Genomic DNA, 23,492 nt, shown 5'->3' with positions numbered 1-23,492 from the left:
TTCAAAACCTGGTCAACCCCACCAAAAGACAAAGGTAAGAAAGCAGGAAAATCAGAAATGATAGCGCCTTGAGAGACAGGGAGAGAAGAACCAGTACTCCTTTTTTTTTTTTTTTTTTTTTTTGGTTTTTCGAGACAGGGTTTCTCTGTGTAGCCCTGGCTGTCCTGGCACTCACTTTGTAGACCAGGCTGGCCTCGAACTCAGAAATCCGCCTGCCTCTGCCTCCCAAGTGCTGGGATTAAAGGCGTGCGCCACCACGCCCGGCTAGAACCAGTACTCCTTAAATTAAAAACTGACTCCAGACTTTACCCTAACAAACTTCAGAGAGAATCACGGGGAGACAGAGGAGAGCTAAAGAGATAACCTGGGAGTGATGAGTCCCAGGCAGAGCCTGTAAGCTAAGAATGAGCTACGGTGTCCAAGCAGGACACACTGTCAGGGGACCTGATGCAACCATTCAGATACCCAGGTGGACTTCACATACTGGAGCAGGCACAGACCACGTTCTCCAGTCCCCTCTTTCCAAAGGGCTGCCTTTACCCCCAAGAAGTCACTGTGCTAATTCAGTGAGTTCCAAAACTGGTCAGTAATGACACTGGATGCTGGATTATGGAATGGGCAATAAAATACCTACAGAGGCTGGGCAGTGGTAGTGTACAACTTTAATCCCAGCGCTTGGGAGGCAGAGGCAGGCGGATCTCTGTGAGTTTGAGGCCAGCCTGGTATGCAAAGTGAGTTCCAGGACAGCCAGGGTGACAGAGAAACTCTCCCCCACCCAATCCTACAGAGAAGGTATATGACCACATCCAATGACCATCATATTTCTCTTCTGCCTCTTCTTGGAGGCAGGAAGTTGCCTGGCAGCCAGTGACATAGGGTGGCAAAACTGCTCAGTCTGGGACAAAGTCCTGAAGCCAGAGAAACCCCAACAGGAGCTGGGCAGCCTGGGCAGCCTGCAGAGGTATCTGCACAGCCTTTCCCATGGGGGCCTCGATTAACAGCACAGGCAGAAGCTGTAGGACGATGACTCCCTGAGCCTCAGTTTCTTCTTCTGGTGTACATTCTCATGGGCTATCATGAGCATGGCATGAGCTGACATGTACACGTGATTCAGCCCAGTGGCTGACACGGAAGGGACGTATGGCAAGCCTGTACCACTAACAGGTATGCTGGATGACTGTTCCCGTCAATCAGGCAGATACAAAGCAGTTTTACCGTGGGCTTGGATGAGAGCTTGCCCGGGAGCACGGGTAATAGATGCCGAGAAAAACAGGGTGTCCTCACAGCTACACCTAACCTACCTGGTTCGAATCCCAGGTCTGACTCTGTCCAACCACAGGACACTGGACAGGAACCTCCTGCCCTGAGCCCACACCCCATAAAGACAAGAGAGCTGCCTGTGGGCTGGGGATAATACACCACTGATGCCTTGTAGCAAGTGTCACCAGCCACTCCATGCAGAGTGACAGAAAAGTTCCCTCAAAGAGGGGAGTTGAGCGAAACTGCTGGACAGGCCAAGAGAGGCAAGGGTGACAAAGTACTTCGGGTGTAAGGAAGAACAAAGACTTCAAAGCTCAGTGGAGTTACACAGGCATGTTAGGCCAGCATTAGGAAGCTGAGGCAGGAGGATCGCAAGTGCAAGGCTAGCCTGCGCTATAAGACATGACCCTCTCAAAACAGAACAAAACAAAAACCAAAACAAACCAAACAAACAGAAACCCACTCTAGGCCTGGCACTGGGGAACACTGGCAACCAAGATGACTGAGGCAGGTCCGTAAGAGCCAACCACGGGGCTGGAGCAATGGCTCAGATGTTGATTCCTGGCACCCACATCAGCTGACTCACAACTGTCTGTAGCTCCAGCTTCAGGGGATCCCACACTCTCTCTAGTCTTCACAGACACCCACAAAAACGTGCACATACACACATGCAAATAAAATGAACCTTAAGAGACAAAAACAAAAACCAACTGACTAAGAACACAGGTGCCACACGAAGCTGTATCTCTGTGTTCTCTGAACCCTGCCCCCCACAGTACCTCCATCAAACACAGCCGGTATTTGAGGCTCAGAAGGGCTAAGCAACTTGCCCAAAGCCACACAGCTCACCAGTGATGAGGCTGGCATGTGCAGGGACTGCCTGAACAAAGAAGGTAGGGTTCAGAACTCATCTATCATGGGGTGGGCCAGCCAACTCTACATCCTCTCTGTCTCTCTCGGTGGAGGAGAGCCAAAAACATCCACACCTACTGAGCCTTGAGCCCTGAGGCACTGGGCCTGCGCAGGCAGCAGGGAGCTACAGCCCCCTTGAGGGTTGCCGCTCAGCTAGGAAAGCAGCCGGGCTCCCTGGGCCTCAGAGACCCAGTGGTTTTTAACGCCACAGCTCTGGGTGCTGCAGGTGTGAAGCCCAAGAGAGCATTCACTCTTTCCCTGAATCAGTCAACATGAAACCTGCAGTGTCTCTGGGGAAAAGCTGTAGCTGCCATCTCTAAAATCCTGACTTAGTCAATGTCCGGAACACAGACTGAGTGCCCCTAAGAACCGCTCTCTTGGGGCTAGAGAGAGAGCCCAGACGTGAGAGCTCTTACAAGCTTTAACAGAGGACCTGAGTTCAGTTCCCTGCAAGCTCAGGCTGCTTGCAAATCACCTGGAACTCTAGCTCCAGGGGGATCTGATATCTTTGGCCATAGCAAGCACACATCTGCAGTTAAGCTCGCTCTCTCTCTCTCTCTCTCTCTCTGCAGTTAAGCTCACTCGCACACTCTCTCTCTCTGCAGTTAAGCTCTCTCTCTCTCTCTCTCTCTCTCTCTCTCTCTCTCTGCAGTTAAGCTCACTCGCACACTCTCTCTCTCTCTCTGCAGTTAAGCTCTCTCTCTCTCTCTCTCTCTCTCTCTCTCTCACACACACACACACACACACACACACACACACACACACACACACACACGGTGGAGCATACCTTTAGCCCACACTCCGGAAGCAGGGGCAGGACTGCATCCAGTTCCAGGCCAGCCTGGACTACATAGCACCACCCCAGGGAAACAACGCCATATGCACTCTAGGTGGATGTGATGGCCCACACTCGGAAGGAAAGCCAGCACTTGGAGGGGAAGGTGCGAGGATCAGAGTTTTCAGGGTTGCCCGGCACTTGAGATCTTGTCTCAAAACCCAAACAAAAGCCGGGCAGTGGTGGCGCACACCTTTGATCCCAGTACTTGGGAGGCAGAGGCAGGGAGATTTCTGAGTTTGAGGCCAGCCTGGTCTACAGAGTGAGTTCCAGGACAGCCAGGGCTACACAGAGGAACCCTGTCTCTAAAAACAAAAACAAACAAACAAAATAATCCCTCTTTAACCCTTGCCAGCACTACCTAAGGGAAGTATTGCTGGTTTTGCCCAAGGAAATCTAAAGTGTACAATCCCAAACTGAGGAACTAGCAGGTCAGCCAGCCAAAACAAGCTGTAGGGGTGGGGCCTGGTGGTACCCACCAGCCAGCTACTCCTCCACTGATTCCACCCCTCCATCTCCTACAAGAAAAACTACTGTGAACAGACCCTTTGTTCCTTGCACTGTCTGTCAAACAAAGCTGCTCGGGTGACTGGAACACTTCTGCTCCATGAGACAAAGTCTTCTCTCTCCTAAAATCAAAACGCCTCTCAGGTAAGACGCTTACGCTGAGTTAGTGAGGGGTGGAGCGCACCTGCCTAGCACCCATGAGGTCCATGGTTCTCTCCCCAGCACTGAAGGCAACCTGAAACAAAACCAAGGCATGCTGGTACACAAGGGAAGTGGAGACAGGAAGATGACAAGTTCAAAGCCAGTCTCAGTTCAAGGCTAACCTAGGCTACTAGAGACCCTGCCTTAAAAGAAAAAGAAAAAGAAAAAGAAAAAAAAAAAAGCCAGAGAAAAGTTTCATCTGGTAAAGGCACTTGCCACCAAGCCTGATGGACTCAAGTTTGATCATTTGACCTCTGGGACCCCAAAGCTGTCCTCTGACCTGTGAACGTTCACAGTGGCATGCACGTGCCATCTCCTCCTCAAAAAAGAAGTTTCTTGTTAGGTCAACAATATTGTATTCCAAAACAAAATTCATGAGTGTTGTGGCGCACACCTTTAACATCAGCTCTCGGGACGCAGAGAGGAGGATCAGAGGCCGACCAAGGACTGCACCATGGGACGCAGTCTCAAAAACAAACAACAAACAAGTGCCCAGCGTGGATGAAGTGTGGGGGAGGGGTGGTGTCGACCTGAGCCTAGCTCTTCTGAAGCTAGCACAGCCCACCAGAAGCAAGTGTCCTGGACAGAAGCTGTGGGAGGGAGAGGTCAGGGTGAGGCTCAGTGTCTGCGGACTGTGAGCTTCCCCCTCTCCCTGGCAGCCAGGAAGGACTTAGGCTTTGGAGTCCCGGCCTCAGACTTCCTATCGCTAAACCTTAGTTTCCCCATTTTTAACAGCAGTGCACCAGCACTTTGTGTGCTGACACTATCAATCACAGAGGGTTTCATAATGTGCAAAACCCACACCAGACTCCTCAAGACATCAGCCAACACCCTCAGGGGCATCCAACGGCTTAACATTGCAACACAACACTGTTATCTACAAACTACACTTAACTAGAACTTCACCACAGTTAGCAAAACACACATACACACACAAACAGAAAAAAATAATGTCATCGTGTTTTAGTGAAGTTTATAATTCCACGTTGGGCTACATTTATACCCGTCTTTGGCTACATTTAGCCTCCAGGCCAAAGGTTATCCTAAACAGGAAAGACCTCAGTAACAAGTACCTCCTCTTGGCAAGTCACCTGGAGAGCCTTCAGAGCGCTGACGCAGGCCATCGGTGACAATGAGCAGAAGCCTGGCTCTGACCACCCTTGCTCAGCGCCCTAGCACCTCTGCACTCCCAGATGAGGGTCGAAATGCTACAGACAGTGGCCCTGGTTTTTAAGTCTGACTTATTTGTATAAGTGCTGGTGTTCTGTCTGCATGTATGTCATGTGAGAGTGCTGATTCTCCTGGAGCTGGCGTTCCAGAGAGTTCTGAGCGCCTGTGTGGATGCTGGGTCCCTACAAGAGCAGACCATGCTCCGAACCACTGAGCCATTTTTATTTTTTTTGTTGTTGTTTTGGTTTTTTTAATTTTTTTTCAAGACAGGGTTTCTCTGTATAGCCCTGGCTGTCCTGGAACTCACTCTGTAGACCAGGCTGGCCTCGAACTCAGAAATCCGCCTGCCTCTGCCTCCTGAGTGCTGGGATTAAAGGCATGCACCACCACGCCCGGTCATTTTTAATTTTTTAAACTACACTTTTATTTACTGTGTGTGCATGTGCAACCGAGAGTGAGAGTGAGATAACTTGTGGGAGTTGATTCTCTCTCGCCTTCATGTAGGTCCTGGAAACAGCTCAAGTCACCAGGCTTGATGGTAGCTGCTTCTACTCTCTGAGCCATTTCAATGGCCTTAAGGGTGAATCTTTTTTTTTTTTTTCCGTTTTCTTTTTTTCTTCCTGCAGAGTCTTGTCACATAGCCCTGGCTGACTGGGAGTTCCCTGCAATCCTCCTGCCTCTGCTTCCTGAGCATTAGAATTATAGGTCTGCACTGTTGTACTCAGCTAAGGCAGTGCTGGAACGTTCTACCAACAGAGCCTGAGACGGTGGTTAGTTTTGTTTTGTTCGTTTGTTCTCTTCTTTCTTTCTTTTTTTGGGGGGGTGCGTGGGATGGGGGATGCCTGCGTGCCTACAAGAGTTACAGTCACCACCTCAGGCCAGGCTCTCACAGTCTGCGTTTCCTTCCTCTTCTTAACCTTGAACAGCAGAGGCATCTGCTGTAGCAGCAGAGGAAGACAAGCGCAGATCCAGCGAACACCACAGGGCCACAGTGTTCAGTGAGGGGTGCCAAGAGGAGGGGGGCTGCCTTGTCCCTCTTCCTGACCCACTAGCCCTTGTCATCTACTCTACCCAAGCCACAGCTGAATAACCTCCCCACCCTTCTCCCAAGGCCTCAGCTCTGCATCCCCAACCAGGTAAAACTGCACCTTCCAGCCATGGATGGCAGCTCATGTCTGCAATCCCGCCACTTGGGAAGCCGAGGCAGGAAGGATGCCACCAGTTTTAAAGCCATCACAGGCTATGCAGTGAGTTTGAGATCAGCCTGCACTAGAGGGGAAAAAAAAGTTTTCTCTGTGTTCCCAAACCAAACTGCGGTCTTACTATACAGTCACAGTAGATAACCAAGAGCAATGCAAGAACCTGTACCATTCTGGGTCCCTCCAAGTCCTGCCTGACTAATAACAGCCGTGCCTGGCACTGAGACTGTTATTCAGTACCTGTCTCCTGGGAACAAGAGTGTTAATAAGAGGGTACTAACGTGGAGTACTTCTGTTTGAACTTTCTTTAAAACAAAAAATTTTTTTTAATTAGCTTGTTAAACTAATGGGCTTTATTTAATTTTATTTACATTGGTGTGAGGGTGTCAGATCCCCTGGAACTGGAGTTGTGAGCTGCCCTGTGAGTGCTGAGAATTGAACCTGGGACCTTCAGAAGAGCAGACAGTGCTCTTAACCACTGAGCCACCTCTACAGCCTCCTAATAGGGTTTCGTAAGGCTTCTTCATTCATTCTTAGTTTTGGTTAGCCCACCCCTACCTCTCCTCTCCCTGCACCTCCCCGTCCCCATTTCGCTTCCAGTATCCTCCCTGTTCTTTCAAGCGCGCATGCTCTACCACCCCTTCTTACTGTATTTTTTTTTCAAGTAGATCGCAAAACTCACAGGCTCTGAAGTAGCTTCTCCGTGCACACTTCACTTGTTTACCTTTGCCCGGCCCCTCAGTTCCCCATCCTGGACACGGCACTATTTGCTTGAGCCCTTTGGCCCCCAGGGTTCCCCTTTTCTAAATGCATCTGCTCCTTGCTCCCTGCTAATGGTCTCTTTTACCCTCCTAGCTCCCATATGTACTTCATGTTAAGAACATAAAAGATGGGGCTAGTGAGATGGCTCAGTGGGTAAGAGCACCTGACTGCTCTTCCGAAGGTCCAGAGTTCAAATCCCAGCAACCACATGGTGGCTCACAACCATCCGTAACGAGATCTGGCGCCCTCTTCTGGAGTGTCTGAAGACAGCTACAGTGTACTTACATATAATAAATAAATAAATCTTTAAAAAAAAAAAAAAAGAACATAAAAGATTTGCAGCAGCCGGGCGTGGTGGCGCATGCCTTTAATCCCAGCACTCCGGAGGCAGAGGCAGGTGGATTTTTGAGTTCGAGGCCAGCCTGGTCTACAAAGTGAGTTCCAGGACAGCCAGGGCTATACAGAGAAACCCTCGAAAAACCAAAAAAAAAAAAAAAAAAAATCTGCAGCTTAGAACCTCCATGGAAATGTACGACGTTTATCTTTTATGGCCTGAGTGACCTTACTTTCCCAGCTCCATTTGCCTGCAAGTTTCACGGTTCCAGTTCTCTGCATGCTTAAGTTATATTCCATCGTGTGTGTGTGCATATATATATATGTACATATATATGTATGTGTATATATACATATGTGTATATATGTACATGTGTATGTGCATATATATGCATATACACACACACACACACATATATATATATCACATATATATCACATTTTCAGTATCCATTTGTCAGTTAATGAACATCTAAGTTGATCCTATTTCCTAGTTACTGTGAATGGAGCAGCGATGAACAAGGATGCACACGTGCCTCCATAGTAAGACACAGATCTGCTGGATATATGCTCAGAAGCCATACAGCCAGGTCATGTGGTAGATCTGCTTATAGTTTTAAGAACCCTCCCAACTCAAGGTTAGAGTGGCTGCACCAGTTTACATCCCCACCAACAGAGGCTGAGGGTTCTTTCATTATGCTAGATGCTGTGCAGGCAGCTCAGAGAGAAAAGACATCACTTTATCCAGTCTTGGACCTCCACACGCTACAATCACAACCTGCTGGGTGAGATGTGCCCACTGGCACACATCTGTGGCAAGACTGTTTACGAGGCAACCAACTGCTCTCTTGAGTGAATAGAAGTCCGGCTCCACAGGAAGGAATCCATACCTGGTACAGTAACGCAGGTCAAAACATTCGCTAGGGAAGCCATAGGAACCAGAGGAGAACCTGCTGATGCTATTTTCCTAAATGGCCATGCTGTCAAACTGTCTTCTAAATATTAATGTTTAGACCATAGGTTTGGGATTCTCCCAACCTTGACCAGAGACGCTTCTTACTGAAGTGGGCAGTGGTTAATGCTGACACATTACTGCTCTGTGCTCACAATAAGTGACTGTGAGTGCTCAGCTGTAAAGGAGACATTGACATTCAAAGCTCGGGGAGCACTGTGAAAGAGCAGCCAGAAAGAATGTAAGACGCTGCTGCAGGATGGGAGGAGCTACTACAGGATGGGAGGAGTTGTTACAGGATGGGAGGAGCTATTACAGGATGGGAGGAGCTGCTGCAGAATCCGTATCCTCGTGACACAGCTATTGCAAACATAATTCATAGCAGCCGTGGTCACTTGTAAATGATCTGCACCAAGATGAAGCCAGTTAAAAGTTCCAGCAAGGTCTGGGGAGATGCTCTCAAGACCCCCATTCCTGGCTAAAGGTCTGTTTAGCAGTTGCCAGCTGCAAGAGAAGGAAGAGCCAGGCACTTTTTTCTTTTAGGCCACTGGTAGGTGCCCCAGTGGATGAGTCTATACCCAATTCATGTATGGGCAACATTAACTGGACTCACCAGCACTCAGAAAGCAGAGGCAGGTGGATCTCTGTGAGTGAAAGACCTGCGTGGTCCACTTAGTGAGTTCTGGGACAGCTATGGTTATGTAGATAGACCCTGTCTCAATAAACAAACAAACAAGTCTAAGAGGGCGCAGAGTCTCAAGGGATGTGAGGACCCTAGGCAGAACTGAAGTGGGGAAGGTGGAGAGGATTTCATCAAAATATACAGGATACATGAATAACATTTTCAAGGACTAAATAAAAATTAAAACAAAAACTTTCCCTCGAATTGAGCACAGGTGCACACACCTGTAATTCCAGCATTTAAGAGCTCAGCCAGGAGGACCACTAGTCCGAGGTCAGCCTGAATTATATTACAGACAGGACAACCTTGTCTCAAAAAGAACAAAGCCCACAGTTCTAAAGCTGTACTAGCCACATTCACGGCTGGGTAGCCACATATGGCTGGTGCTACTATGCCGGACAGCACAAATACAAGTCACCTACACTGTCTGGGAAAGCCCTGCTGGATAATCGTGGGTCCAAAACATCTCCTTCTGCTACTCCCCAAACCTGCTGCTGCCACTCAGAGATAAAGGGGTGGGCACAACAGCACATGCCTGCGAGCTGAGTACTCTGAAGGCTGAGGCAGGAAAAGCTGAGGCAGGAGGATCCTAAGTATGAGCCTGGGCTGAGTTCCAGGACAGCCAAGGCTACACAGAGAAACCCTGTTTCAAAAAAGTCAAAGGGGGGAAAAAGTTTTAAAGCCAAAACTAGGTGTGTTGGCATAAGCCTTTAGTCCCAGCTCTTGTGTGTCTGAGGCTAGTGTGGTCTACAAAGCAAGTTCCAGGACAGGACAGTCAGGGTTACCTAAAGAAACCCTGTCTCAAAAAGACCAAAAACAAAAAGAATGAAATCAAAAGAGAGAATATAATAACGTCAAGCATGATAGCAAATGCCTGAAATCCCAGCATCTGAGATGCAGAGGCAGGAGAATCAGTTCTAGACTCACCCCCAGCAAAAAGGAAGGGAGGAAGAAGAGAGGGTGGGTGAAAGGAGGAGGGAGAAGGCTGAGGATGTAGCTGGGTAAGTAGAGTGCTTGCCTGGCATGTGTAAGTCCTGAGTTCAATCCCCAGCACCACATAGAAGCAGGCATGGTGGGGGAGCTAGAGGGGGAGCTGTGGGAGGGGGCACTGGGAGGAGGGGGGCAGATATTGGGACATAAAGTGAATAGATAAATAAATTAATGAAAAAAAGAAGCAGCCATGGTGGTGCACAATTTTAATTCTAACACTGGCACGGAGGCGAGAAGAGCAGGAGTTCAAGGTCATGCTCAGCTCTACAGGGAGCTGGAAAGCCAGCCTGGGCTAAGTAAGCCAAAAGTGGGAGGGTGGGGGATGGAAAAATGTAAATATACCAACTAATGAAAGCTGCAGACTGCGCCCTCCTGCCGGTCTTCCAAATGTCCTCTCAAATAAGTAAAGAAATATGGGGACAACAACCGGAGACTGAGCCAGCAGGAAAACAGATTTAATCAGCCACAATGACCTTTCCCTAGGGTACCTCACTTCAGCTCAAAGCTCAGCCTACCTGCTGAGCCAATGAGTTCAGGGACTGAAATCAGCTGTGAAGGATTTGATTGCCAAAAAAAAAAAAAAAAAAAAAAAAAGCCAAAGAGAACAGCACACAAGCAGGAGCCTGCCCCACCCCCACTGGCTCCAGCAACCTTCCTATATTTGCTTGCTTCCGCTGACATTCTTCCTCATCCTGCTCACCTCTGCTCGTCCCCTTCTCTTCCCGACCCTGTCTTCTCTGCCCTATGAAATACACAGAGGAGCGACCGCAGCCTCATAGAAGATGGAGATGCTTGGCCAGGGCATTGCCAATCCAGTTCCCACTCTCCAGGTCATTCTTTTCCTCTCCCAATCTCTGTGGTCTTGGTCCTCACCACTAATATAAGGCAGACAGTCCTACTGCCCTTTTGTACTGGGTCCAATCTGTACTGCTGACAAGCTGGTATTTCCACAGCAACCCTAGGAAGTGCCCACTACTGGCAGTGTATGGAGAGGCACAAAGTACAGTTCCTGGCCCAAGCTACACAACTGGAAAGTGGCAGAGCAGAGAGGCAAAAATCACGTGGTCCAGCTCTAGACCCCAACCACTTAACCAGACCTGTTTCCACTGGAAATTTAGTTCAAAACCCACTAACCAGGTATTACCAACAAAATTTTTCTTTTGTAAGAGATTGTCTCACTCTATAGCTCCTGAAACTCTACGTAGACCAGGCTGGCCTGTAATTCACAGAGAGGAACAGGACAGGGGGATCAGGTGCAGGGAGAGCAGGGCAGTAAATGAAAATTGGCAGCAGAGGTAGGGTGGGGGTTGAGTTGTCTCTACAATGTGCCAGAGTCCTGGGGGGTGGGGTGGGAGAGCCCCCAGGGAGTCTATGGGGACGACTCTGAGAATATGGCACCTGAAGTGGCCACTGCCTGTGGCCAGGCAGGACTCCCAGTGGAGGGACCCACCCACAAAACCCTTGACCCAGGATGTGTCTTGCCTGCAAGATGTGCTGGGACATGGATGGAGCAGAGATAGAGGGAATGACTGACCAATGACTGGGACCCATCCCACAAGCAGGAACCAATCCCTGATGCTGTTAATGATACTCTGTTATACTTCCAGGCAGGAGCCTGGATTAACTATCCTCTGAGAAGTTCCACTCAGCAGCAAATAGAAACAGATTCAAAGACGCACCCCCCCCCCCAGCCAAGCATTACATGGAGGGAGCCTGGGGAGTCTTGTGGAGGAGTTGGGGGGAGGACTGGGGGCCAGGGGAGGATGGTGGCTTCACAGGAAGACCACAGAGTCAACTAACTGTGGATTCTTGGGGAGGCTCTCAGAGACTGAACCACCAACTAAAGAATGAGCACTGGCTGGACCTGGACACACACACACACACACACACACACACTTGTGTGGCTTGTTCTTATGTGGGTCCCCCAATAACTGGAATGGGGGCTGTCTCTGAACCTGTTGCCTGCCTGTGGATTCTTTTCCCCTGGCTGGACCGCCTTGTCTAGCCTTGGTGTATGGTACTTCAATGATTTGAAGTGCTGGGGAGGTGATGGAAGTTCCCCCTTTCCAAAGGAGAAGGGGGAAAGGAACAGGAGGAGTAGCTGTATGGGGGGAGGGACTGGGAGGAGAGGGGGAGCTGATATTGGGATGTGGAGTGAATAAATAAATAAATGAAAAAAAAAAAAAAAAAGAAAAAGACACAGTTTCACAATGTAGCGCTGGCCTGGTACTCACAGAGATCTGTCTGCCTAAGTGCTGGAATCAAAAGCATACATCACCACACCAGGTCCTTTTCTTTTTAAAAAGAATCTTTTGGGGGGTGCAGGGAGATGGCTCAGTGATTAAGAGCACTGGCTGCTCTTCCAGAGGAATTGGGTTCAATTCCCAGCACCCATATGGCAGTCCAAAACTGTCTGTACGCAACTCAAGTTCTACAGAATCCAACATCTTCATGCAGACCAAACAACAATGCACATGAAATAAAAATAAGTAAACCATTTTTTAAAATCTTTTTTTTTTTTTTTTTTTTTTTTTTTGGAGATAGGGTCTCACGTAGCTCAATCTGGCCTCAAATGCCTCCTTTCCTACCTCCCAAGCGCTAAAATTACAGACATGTGTCGCCATATCCAGATAAACAAACACACAGGGCTAGGAGCCAAACTCTGGACGTGGCGCGTGCTAGGCAAGCATTCTACACTGTAGTACATCGCCAGACCGCAACAGACTTTGGAAGTGTTATCCTGCCCTTATCAACAATGGATCAAAAGGGATTCCGAGTTTTCTCCAGTGTTTTCAAGAAAAGTGGGTAGCCAAGCATCGTAGCTTACATCTGTAATGCCAGTACTTGGGAGGCTGGGACAGGACTATCTCCAGTTCGATGCCTGTCTAAGCATCTGGGTGCGCTAAAGGCCATTCCGGACTCGTGGGTGAGATCCTGTCTCAAAAAAATAACGTGGGCAAAGGGTCCTGTTTGAACTTGTAGCTCTCTTTGTCTCCCTTCATAATCATCTTCTGTAAAGGACAGTCATGGCAAAGTCCCTTGCCTTGACTTTTGATCAGGTGGCATAGGAATCAAACCAGTTTCTTGCTCAACTCCCTTCACAGTTGGAATTTAAGCAATGTAGGACCCTATGAAAATCTGATCTGTCCTTTCAACCCCCGTCTCAACCCCGACTCGTCTCCTTCCATCGAGGCCCACAAGTAGCTGCCTTGCTTTTCCTCTAAAGGGATTCTTCCCTTGAATTTCTCTTCAAGAAGTTTCTCAGTCCTTTTCTTTCTGAGTTTGCTCTTCCTTCACAGCCCGCGGCGTCTCACACAATGTAAGAATAACTTTTACGTCTCTATTTCTCCCTAAGAAAGACCCCGTGAGGCTCAGATACTCACGGATCTAGCCAAACCACGAACTCCAGATCGCCCCAACAGGAGGCGGGCAGCCTGGCCCAAGCCACGGCTCGGCCTCCAGATCTTGGCCGCAGACATCACTATCGCCATCTTGGCTAATAACCACTCCTCCTTTCTCACGGGATAGACATACGGCTGTCCCACCAGATGCCTTATTCAAATAGCAGCACCGCTAGGCCAACACGCTATCTGCTACTAACCACCTTGCGACAAAGACGCATAAATGAGTAAGGTGGCAATTTTTAATCTCTAAAATTGCTCCGGTCGTCTGCTTCTAGTTGCTCCTAATTCAGGCAACAAAAAGGACAACCTAACTTGAACCTCCAAGGTTCAGGACCCGGAGCCCTGGGCAAAATGGGCCCTCTCCAAGTCCCTCCCTCTGTTCCCTGTTGTCCAATGGCTATGCCAGAATTGGGAGGTGGAGGAGGGCGGGACCAGATTGTTAGTAAACGCTGAGCCACGTGCTAGGGCCAACTCGGGCGTGCCCTAGACGGGCGCATGCGCGGTAGGTACGCGGCCGGTAGACCTGCGCGCGCCGCTAAGCGGAAGCTACGGTGGGAGCCGCAGCGCGCGTGGTCAGCGGCTATGGAGGGCGCAAAGCGTGCAGACGCCAATGTACTCACTGACACCGGAACAGAGTCCAGCCCCCGAAGTCCAGTCTGCAGTCTCCGGCACTTTGCTTGTGAGCAAAACCTGCTGTCCCGGCCGGATGGATCTGCTTCTTTTCTTCAAGGTACGAGCCTCACCAAGTTTAACTCAGCGCGCGCCATCCTCACCGAAGAAGGGTTTTGGAAGAGCGGTTACTGTGTAGTATGTAACCAAGTACGCCCGCCTCCTTGAACTTATTTCTAGATGTTGAGTATACCCACCTCCCGACTCGAGAAGAAATGAGTTGGCCAGCCTGGTAAATCCCTCTCAGAGGAGATCGAGAGCAAGACCACTCTCATAAGAGTGACTATCCCAGAATAGGTATTTAACCAAGGCAGATATTACCCTTCACTAGATTTCTTTCTTTCTTTCAAGACTTATTTTATTTATATGAGAACACTGTAGCTGTCTTCAGACACACCAGAAGAGGGCATCAGATCCCATTACAAATGGCTGTGAGCCACCATGTGGTGGCTGGGAATTGAACTCAGGACCTTTGGAAGAGCAGTCAGTGCTCTTAACCACTGAGCCATCTCTCCAGCTCCCCTTGACTAGATTTCTTGGGTTTTTGTTGTAGACCAGGCTGGCCTTGAACTCAGAAATCCTCCTGCTTCTGCCTCCCGAGTGATGGGATTAAAGGCATGCGCCACCACACCTGGCTTTGACTAGATTTCTTAAAAAAACACTTCTAGATCCATACATCACCAGTTGAGGCTAAGGTGTTTATTTGCATAAATACCCTTTGAGACAGACACATCACCACCACTGGTTTAAATGTAATTACTGTGGCAGATGATACATCCAAGTAAGTGCTCTTCAAATTAAACATGATCTTCCCATCCTGGGCTGAGAAGCATCTCCCCTTCCCCGGTCCCATCATTTAAGAAAACATGCCTTTCCTTGGTATACACATTTCATCAGAGTAAATGAATAGAGAGAAAAGAGAGGTCTTGTGGCTGAGACCCACACAACCCTATATCCCAGTCGGGCCAGCCAACTTTGAGAGGTCATGGGAGGGTGAGAAATTACCAGGGTAGACAGATGAGAGGGCAGAGACAGTTGGCAATGGTAAGTTTGTTTGAGATGTTAAAGGCTGATCACCTTATGGCTAATAAGCTAGAGGTCATTGCTTCTAGGGGTGGTGTAGTGGTGGGTCAGAAAGAGCGAGAAAAAACAGTTGAGACAAGTCTCCAGGCATTTTCCTGTGAAAGAATCAGATAGATGGGGCAAGAGCTGAAGACTGATAGAGCTTAAGAAAGGGGAAAACTAGCCGGGCGTGGTGGCGCACGCCTTTAATCCCAGCACTCGGGAGGCAGAGGCAGGCGGATTTCTGAGTTCGAGGCCAGCCTGGTCTACAAAGTGAGCTCCAGGACAGCCAGAGCTATAAAGAGAAACCCTGTCTCGAAAAACCAAAAAAAAAAAAAAAGAAAGGGGAAAACTGACAGGTCAGTGATGGGTGATGGGGCACACACTGTTAGTCCCAGCACTCGAGACACAAATGCAGGGTCTCTATGAGTTTGAGGCCAGCCTGGTCTATAGAGGGAGTTCCAGGACAGCCAGGAAACCCTGTCTTGGGAAGAAAAAAAAAAAAAACAGGGAGGCAGCTGGGGGCTAGAGAAATGGTTTCTCTTGCTGAGAACAAAGTTGAGTTCCCAACACCCATTCAGGCAGCTTTCAAGCACTTGTAACTTGGGGGGAGCCAGGAGATTGGAAGCCCTGTTATGGCCTCTGCAGGGACCTATACATACATACACACACATGCACACGCACGCACATGCACATAATTTAAAAAGTAAAATAAATCCTAGGGGGAAAAGAAGAGAATTTCTGCAGCCACATCATCGAAATGGTGGGAAGAAAGAGACTCCCTTGCTCGCTGAGAGCACAGTCTATTTAGCAGAACAGGAATGTAGCTCTAGTAAGCACCTGAGTCTGTTGGGTTACGTCTGGTTTCACTGGAGAAGCACCCACAGATGTTTAGTGTTCTCATCCCAGGCTGGCTCTCAGCTTAGCTCATTTGCTGAAATCAGCCTCTCCTGTCTCTTGGGATATAAGAAATATAGAGGTAACCTTCCCGTGTTCTAAAACTCCAAACTCCCAGGGCCCTAGTGCAAGTTGGAGACCTTGCAGACTTTCAAAAGGAATGTTGCAGACACTTCTGACCTCAAAGGCTCCTGCAAGAACACCCTATGGGAGGGGGGCTGTGGCTTCGGCAGGCAAGCAGTGCAAATGATGCGTATATATGATAATGACACAATATCCCTATGACTTCACATCTGTCCTCACTAGGAGTCTCTTGCTGTGATAAGGACCATAACCAGAATCAACGTGGCGAGGAAAGGGTTTGTTTGCCTTGCGTATCCCAAGTCCATTGAGGCAGGAACTGAACCGTGGAAGGAACCTGGCTTTTCATGGCTTGTTCAGCCTGCTTTCGTAGATAACCTAGGACCACCTGCCCAGTGGTGGCACTACCCACAGTGAGTGGGGGCCCTTCTATATTAGTTGTTGATCAGTAAAATGCCCTACAGGATCATGCAGTAAGACCCTGTCTCAAGAAAAAGAAAATGCCCCCACAGACCTGCCTGCAGGCCAGTCTGATGGAGGCAATTCCTCATTTGAGCTTCCTCTTTCCAGGTATGGCTAAGTTGACAAAATGCAAAGCAAAAGAGGCAACTAGCCGGCACAGTAGTTTACCTTAAAGGCAAAAACAAACAAACAAACCAAAAACACCTGATGGTACAAAACCCCTAATCCCAGCACGGGGGGAGCGGAGCCGGTAGAGGCCAGAGGAACAACAGTTCGTGCCCTACTCCCTCAGCTACATAGATAGCATGGTCAAGGCCAGCTTTGACCATATAGAACCTGATTTCAGAAAGTCCATCAATGAAAACCTACAGAGCCTGAGAAGCTGCCTGTGTACGCTTGCCATCTCGTTTTTTGCTTTGGACTTTGCATAAATGTCCCACCTCAGAGTGACATCCCTAAGTCCTTGTTTTTTAAATTACTGTTTTTTTTTTTAAAATGGATGTCCCTGGTGCCTGAGGACAGAAGAGTACAATCTTCCCAAGAACTGTAGTTACATACAGTTGAGAGCCATCTCTCCAGCCCCAACCTCTGACCCACTTATACACATACATTTTATCGATTTGGAGCTGTGCTGTTAAGTGTAGTGGGCATTGGAAGTTACAGTCAGAAACATGGAAACTGCTGTTGAATGCAGTGCCTTCACATCGTAGATGGCCTCTCTGAAGCCTGTGGAACCCATTCCTAACCATTTGGGGGAAATAAGTAGAAATTAAGACCCCCTACACATTCACAATCTTTATTGTTTATCCTTTTAAAATGTATTTTATTAGTATATTTTAATTGCATCTAATAAAGGTTTTCTGCTTGGCTGGCTTATGAGATGTTCTCCTATAGCTCAGGGTAGCTCCAGACTTACACTGGAGCCGAGGATGATCTTGATTTCCTGATCTTCCTGTCTGTCTCCCAAACACTGGGGGATATGTTATGTGCGTGTGTGGGTGCGAGCGAGTGCCCATGAAGGCAGAAGAGGGTGTCAGTCCCTTAGAGCTGGGTTTCGTGGTGGTTGTGAGCAGCCTGATAATGAGTGCTGAGAACTGAATTCTAGTCCTCTGGAAGAGCAGTGTGCACGCTGACACACACCACCAGCCATCTCTGCAACCCCAACTACCTCTAAAAATTTACCAGTGGCAGAAGTCTGTGTAAGCTCTGCACCTTCTGGCCAGTGTCTTATGTGTTTCAAGTGAACTGTGTCTCTTTAAAGTCCATATTTATTTCACCTTCTTGTGTGATGTTGGGAGACTGAGGGCCTCCTGCTTCTGTGAGCCGCAGTCACCTGATCTTCACAAAAGTGCCATGAGGAAGGTACTTACCTGCTTAAAGTTAAGAGAGCAGAGGAAAGAAGTGCTAAGTGCAGCACAGAGCGGCCAAGGCCTCCCTCTTTCCCCCAGGTGATACCTCTGTCCTGGCTGGAGTCTATGGGCCGGCCGAGGTGAAGGTCAGCAAAGAAATCTTCAACAAGGCCACCCTTGAAGTGATCTTGAGGCCGAAGATTGGGCTGCCTGGTAACTGGACTCCACTGACCCCCCCCCCCCAAAAAAAAAGATCCAGTCTGTTGGGACCTCATGTGACCCCTTGATGCTTGCTGTGTCCAGTCTCTGCTGCCCTGCTCTCCTCCCTCTTTGCCCAGCTTTTGATTCTGCTGCACTGGAATGGAATCTAGAGCATCATGCCTGCTGGGCAGATGCACTTCCAGGAAGCCACAGTCCCAGGCTCTCCAGGGTGGAGTCCGGTCAAGCCCTCTGCTGCTGAGCTTACGCCTCCCGGATCCTCACTGGTGGGCTCCAGACAGGAATTCCAGCTCTGAGCCACACCAGTAGCTTTTCCCACGTGAATTTAAGGCTATGTGGCTAGGCCATGTAGCCAGCCCTGTTAACTTTTTTTTTTTTAAAGATTGATTTATTTATTATATGTGTATGTAAGTACACTGTAGTTGTCTTCAGACACACCAGAAGAGGGCATCAGATCTCATTACGGATGGTTGTGAGTCACCATGTGGTTGCTGGGATTTGAACTCGGAACCTTTGGGAGAGCAGTCAGTGCTCTTAACCGCTGCTGAGCCATCTCACCAGCCCCCCTGTTAACTTTTTGAGACAGGGTCTCAAGTCCTCTGAGCTGGCAGTGAGCTCTCTTTGTAACCTAGGCTGCCCTCAAATTCATGATCCCACTGCCTAACCTCAAGTCTCAAGATTACAGACCTGTACCACCAGACCCACCCTCTCTTGAGCCTTTTCTTTCTTCCCTTCTTTGCCTTACTCGCTCTTCCTTCCCATTAACTTGTTTTTCTGCCCTTTTAACACTTCTCCCCATGTGTCGTGGGATGGGCCTGCTCTGATGAGAGTAGATATGGCCAGTAGCACAGGACATGGGCACCTCTGCGTATTCCTCCTTGGGTGGCTGGCTAGTAGACCCCTGGCCAAGGTTGGCCATAGCAGGAGTTACTCAGAAACTTGCAGACTCGCCCGCTTTCTCCTGGGAGTGTGTACTCTGACCCGGACTGAGGCTGACAGCCCCTTCCGGAAGTCTCCCTCCAGAGGCTGGACCAAGCAGAGCAAGATGACAGGGTGGAAGGGAAGAGCCTGACCGCTTCCCGTCTCCCCAGGCGTGGCTGAGAAGAGCCGCGAGCGGCTGGTCAGGAATACCTGTGAAGCTGTGGTTCTAGGGGCTCTGCACCCCCGGACCTCAATCACCGTGGTGCTGCAGGTGGTGAGCGACGCTGGCTCTGTATCCTTTCCCAGCCCTCTCCTCCAGGAAATGACCAGAACCTCCCCTCCGGCTTCCGTTCTGGTAACCTTGAAATATACCCTCAGCCACCCAGGACCTGTGCCAGGCAGCAGCTCATGCAGAACATACAACAAGGACATGGTCAGCAAGATGGTTCAGTGGAGAAAGGTGCTCGAGGCCAAGCCTGACGGCCTGAGTTCAGTCTCCAAGGCTCATATGGTAGAAGGAGAAAACCAACTCCCGTAAGTTGTCTTCTTAACTACCACGTGAGCACAGTGGCACACACTTGCCCCTGAACACACACAAATAGATGAATGTAATTTTTAAAAATTAGCAAGCAGGGCTTACTGTGTGCTCCTGGGCCTGGCACTGAGCACCTCATGATGTTAAGTCATTTAGTTCTCACTGGGCTTGTATTGGGTAGCACTGTAATTCCAATATAAATCCAAGTCAGTGGGTTCAGGCTCTCTGGTTCGAGAGCCCTGCCATGGGTGCTTCTCATGTCGCCTTGTTTCAGGTGAGGGGCAGTGTTTTGGTCTAAGGGACCAAGATGGAAACAAGGGTGGGACTCAAGCTCCAGGCACGTTCCACCTCAGAGCTCCATTATCTAGCATAGTAGCTGCCCACTAGACTCCCCAGGGGTGGGCCTGGCTTTGCCAGTAACGTCTTTCATGTGTGACTTTGGGAGATCTCTCTACTTGACCCTGTTTCACTCACGACACTTGGTATATCCCTTAGTATATATACCTGTTCCCTAGCATTGTCCCATCTGACAGGGATATGAGACATAGAGAAAACCATTTGATCTCATAGCTGGGAGAGAGTTGGTAAGACCTGGTGTGGAGCAGCGGCAGCCACTTGGCGCTAGAACCGCGTAACCATCCTGCCACGCTGCTGCTCTGTGATGAGTCAGCGATGTCTGTAATGGGAAGGATGAATGTTCAATGCCAGCCTGAAGACACTCTCCTTAACCAGTCTGTGATGCCCAGCTCTTGGCCTGTTGCCTGAACGCTGCTTGCATGGCATTGGTGGATGCAGGTGTGCCCATGCGAGCCCTCTTCTGTGGGGTCACCTGTGCCCTGGACTCTGATGGAAATCTCATGCTGGACCCCACGACCAAGCAGGAAAAGGTAGGGTTGCGGCTTGGCATGCCTCCAGGCCTGACCCTAACCCTAAGGAGACAGTTGGCTTGTGCACTTGGAAGGCTCTGCTCTATTCGTCAAGGCTCATTCAGCTTTAAGTGCTAGAAACCCAATTCAGACTTGCACAAGCCAGAAAGGAAACTTGCCAGCATTTACTACCAAACCATAGAGCAGAGCTCTGGTTCTTATGTCCTGTGCTGGCATGATAGTGAGCATAGGGAAGCCCGTTCTCCACACCTCACATGAAGGGTTTGACACTGGGGGGTTAGAGGAGCCACAGGAGTGGGGGGATGGGGAGAAGAGACAGGAGCCATTAGAAACCGTGGCTGGGCCCCAGCAGGGTCACAGTCTGTTACAGAAAAGAGTGCAGTGTTCTGTTCTGGCTGTTACCTGGCTTTTGCTACAATTGCTGCTGTCAGAGTGGGAACCAGGATGCTGTCTGGAGGCTTCCCCGGTTCCCATCAGATAACCAGCAAAATGTAATGGCAAGAGAGCCATGGTATTGCCTTGCCTGTGTAGGACAGAGCAGGATGGTGGAGAGGCAGCCGGGAAGTGACCAGCACTGTGGTTCCCCTGTGGGACAGAATAAACACATAAGGAGCAGAGAAGTAAACAGCCACCTAGGAATGGGTGGTCCCTGGACACTTAACAGCCTTGTCCCTCTTGTCCCTAGGAGGCCCGGGCCATCCTGACCTTTGCTCTGGATAGCGCCGAGCAGAAGCTGCTCATGTCCACCACCAAGGGGCTCTATTCTGACGCTGAGGTACCAGTGTGGGGGCGGGGCATAGCCCAGAATCTTTATAACATCTTTTCCCTGCTCAGAGAAAGCCCCTCTGTACATCCCTGCTGGGGAGTAAGAGGAAGGGTGCATGCATCTTCAGGGCTCAGGTCATGAAGGTCTTGCATGACACGCACAGGGTTCTGAGCCACAAGTTTTAATCTCAGCACTTGGGTATCAGGGAGGCATGGTTCTGAATTCAAGGCCAGGGAGGGCAACATTTTGAAAGAGAGGATGCTTCTTTGTAGCATTTTGAAAGAAAGCCGGAAAGATGAACTCAGAAAACAGGGTTCAGCTTGAATGAAGCAGTCCCCGGTGCTCAGCACAGAACAGTGCCCTCTGGAATTCTGGGCTCTCACGGGGCAGTTTGGAAACTTGGGTCAAATAGTCTGTGCCTCCATTTCTTCCGATTTAGAGCTCTCATTTTATGGCTTGTAAGGTTATTTGAGTTGGGCTTGGGAGCTCACGGCTGTGATCAGAGCACTTCAGAAGCTGGGCAGAAGGACTGCTGTGAGTTCCAGGCCAGCCTGGACAGTATAGTAAAAACTTGTCTCAGAAAGGGAGCAGAGGCCTTAGGTAGGTCTGTCTAGTCCCTCTCAGCAGGCCGTAAGGTAGGAGAGCTGCTAAGCTTGAGATCATCTTGAGCTATATACATAGTTCCAGGCCAACCTGGGCTATATAGCAAGATCTTGTCTCAGACAACAGCAACAAAAGATCTGAAGGTTAAAGGTTATTCCTCTAGTTCTCAGAATCTCCAACTCTCTGAGTCCTTCCAAGATGTGAGGATTCCGATCTCAGGCATTTGAGGTCTTGTTGTTTTCAGAGTGTGGTCCCTTATTGTCTTTTCATTCAGAAAAGGCTTAGGGGCTAGGAAGATGGTTCTAAATTAAAGACTCTTGTTGCCAAGCCTAACCACCTGACTTCAGTGCCCAGGGCCGGCCAACATGGCAGAAGGAGAGACCCAACTCCTTCAGCTGGCTCCTCGGGGTGTGTCCCTGCACTGAGAGTTACATATTAGCTAGCGAGGAGCAAGCTTCTGGGCTTGGGGATGTGGCTATGTTGGTAGAGGGTTTGTCTCCCTTGCAGGAGACCCTGAGCTCTGTTCCCAGCGCCATATAAAGCCAGGTGTAGTGACACTCTTAGGCTGAGCAGGATGATTGTTGTGGCCGTGACATTGTCTCATTGTGGGGTGGGAGTTAGGAGGTAGTGAAGAAGGGAATGGCCCTCGTGATGGTGAGGAGTAGAAAGGGAGGGAAGGAGGGAGGCTTAGGGACTCCTTTGGGGCTAACCCTCTCCTGGTTCCCAGCTCCAACAGTGTCTGGCCGCCGCCCAAGCTGCCTCACAGCACATCTTCCGATTCTACCGGGAATCACTGCAGAGGCGCTACTCCAAGAGCTGAGGCACGCCAGGGTAGGGCGCCCCTCCCACCACGCCCACCGCCTACCGCCGCCATGAACCAGCACTCCACTGTGCCTCTGTCTGTGCCCATGTAGCCTCTGGTCCTGTCGCAGCGGGGGCTTCTGTGCCAGGCTGGGGTGGGGGCTTAGGGACATTCTAGGCCTGGGCACAACCCTCCCTTCATCAGGATACCATTAAAAAGGGCTCCCCCGTGTTGGGTGAGTGAGTTAGTACCCACTGATTCCGGTGTCTGGAGAGTACTCGTCCATCGAGCTTGCTTGGTGCCAAGAAGCTGCAGTGAACAAGAGGCACAGGTTCCGTGGTCCAGGATAAGAGATGGGTGTGGTGGTGGTGTGTGCCAGTAGTCCCTGGCACTTGGCAGTTAGAGCTCATTTCCCACTACATAGTGAGCCTGAGGCCATCCTGAGCTACATAAGACCGTCTTACTTCTAAAAAGGTGATCTGGAGAGAGAGCTCAGCTGTTAAGAGCACTTTCTGTGCACAGAGGACCTGAGTTTGGTTCCCAGCACCCACATCAGGTGACTTATAACCGCCTGTAACTCAGCTGCCAGGGGATCAGACCGCCTCTTCGGGCCTCTGGGCACTCCTGTACACACGGAGACAAAGCTAGAGCAGGGGTGGGCACATTCTGCATCGGGATGCAGTAAGTATGCCCCTGGCCCTCTTCACCACCACAGCCACCCCCAGACTAGATTTCTCTGTATCCCTGGCTATCCTGGAATTCCCTTTGTAGACCAGGCTGGCCTCAAACTCAGAGATGCACCTGCCTCTGCCCCCCTCCCCCCCAAGTACTCGGAGCGCTGGCTTCACAGTATTAGGGTGGGTCAGTCTCCTTAAACTGTTAAGGCTGGCTCTCTACCCCACAGGACTAGGGGTTAAAACAAGGACCTAGGTCCTACCTGTTCTACCACTAAGTTCATCCCCGGCCCCCAGCATCCCCTGCCCCCAGCATCCCCCGCCCCCGCCCAAGGGCCAGCTTGAACTTGTATCCTTT

At 49.8% G+C, this 23,492-nt stretch overlaps 2 protein-coding genes across 4 annotated transcripts in view; one reads left to right on the top strand and one right to left on the bottom strand.

Annotated features, from left to right (window-relative positions):
* Positions 1 to 13,444, bottom strand: part of Bckdha (branched chain keto acid dehydrogenase E1 subunit alpha) — a 29,955-nt gene extending 16,511 nt beyond the window's left edge. Inside the window, exon 1 of one of the 3 annotated variants that reach the window (XM_021167667.3) lies at positions 13,187 to 13,444. In XM_021167667.3, the coding sequence (XP_021023326.1) occupies positions 13,187 to 13,294 (108 nt within the window). In that variant the 5' untranslated portion in view covers positions 13,295 to 13,444. Of the gene's footprint in view, positions 1 to 2,039; positions 2,058 to 2,109; positions 2,242 to 13,186 lie in introns of those variants that run through there. The other 2 variants (XM_085842016.1, XM_085842017.1) reach the window with 2 other exon arrangements.
* A 254-nt stretch (positions 13,445 to 13,698) lies between these two features.
* On the top strand, positions 13,699 to 22,718 carry Exosc5 (exosome component 5). Its single transcript, XM_021166910.3, has 6 exons — positions 13,699 to 13,937; positions 17,827 to 17,940; positions 19,038 to 19,159; positions 20,149 to 20,289; positions 20,975 to 21,064; positions 22,386 to 22,718. Exons 1-6 carry the CDS (start codon positions 13,703 to 13,705, stop codon positions 22,476 to 22,478), a joined length of 795 nt encoding a protein of 264 aa, XP_021022569.1. The 5' UTR covers positions 13,699 to 13,702; the 3' UTR covers positions 22,479 to 22,718.
* Positions 22,719 to 23,492: the final 774 nt, after the last annotated feature.

The sequence above is a fragment of the Mus caroli genome, unplaced genomic scaffold, assembly GCF_978045245.1.
Source record: "Mus caroli unplaced genomic scaffold, Mus_caroli_1 scaffold_8, whole genome shotgun sequence".
NCBI lineage: Eukaryota > Metazoa > Chordata > Mammalia > Rodentia > Muridae > Mus > Mus caroli.
The sequence above is the reverse complement of the archived record's forward strand: the minus strand, read 5'-3'. Positions and strand labels throughout refer to the sequence as shown.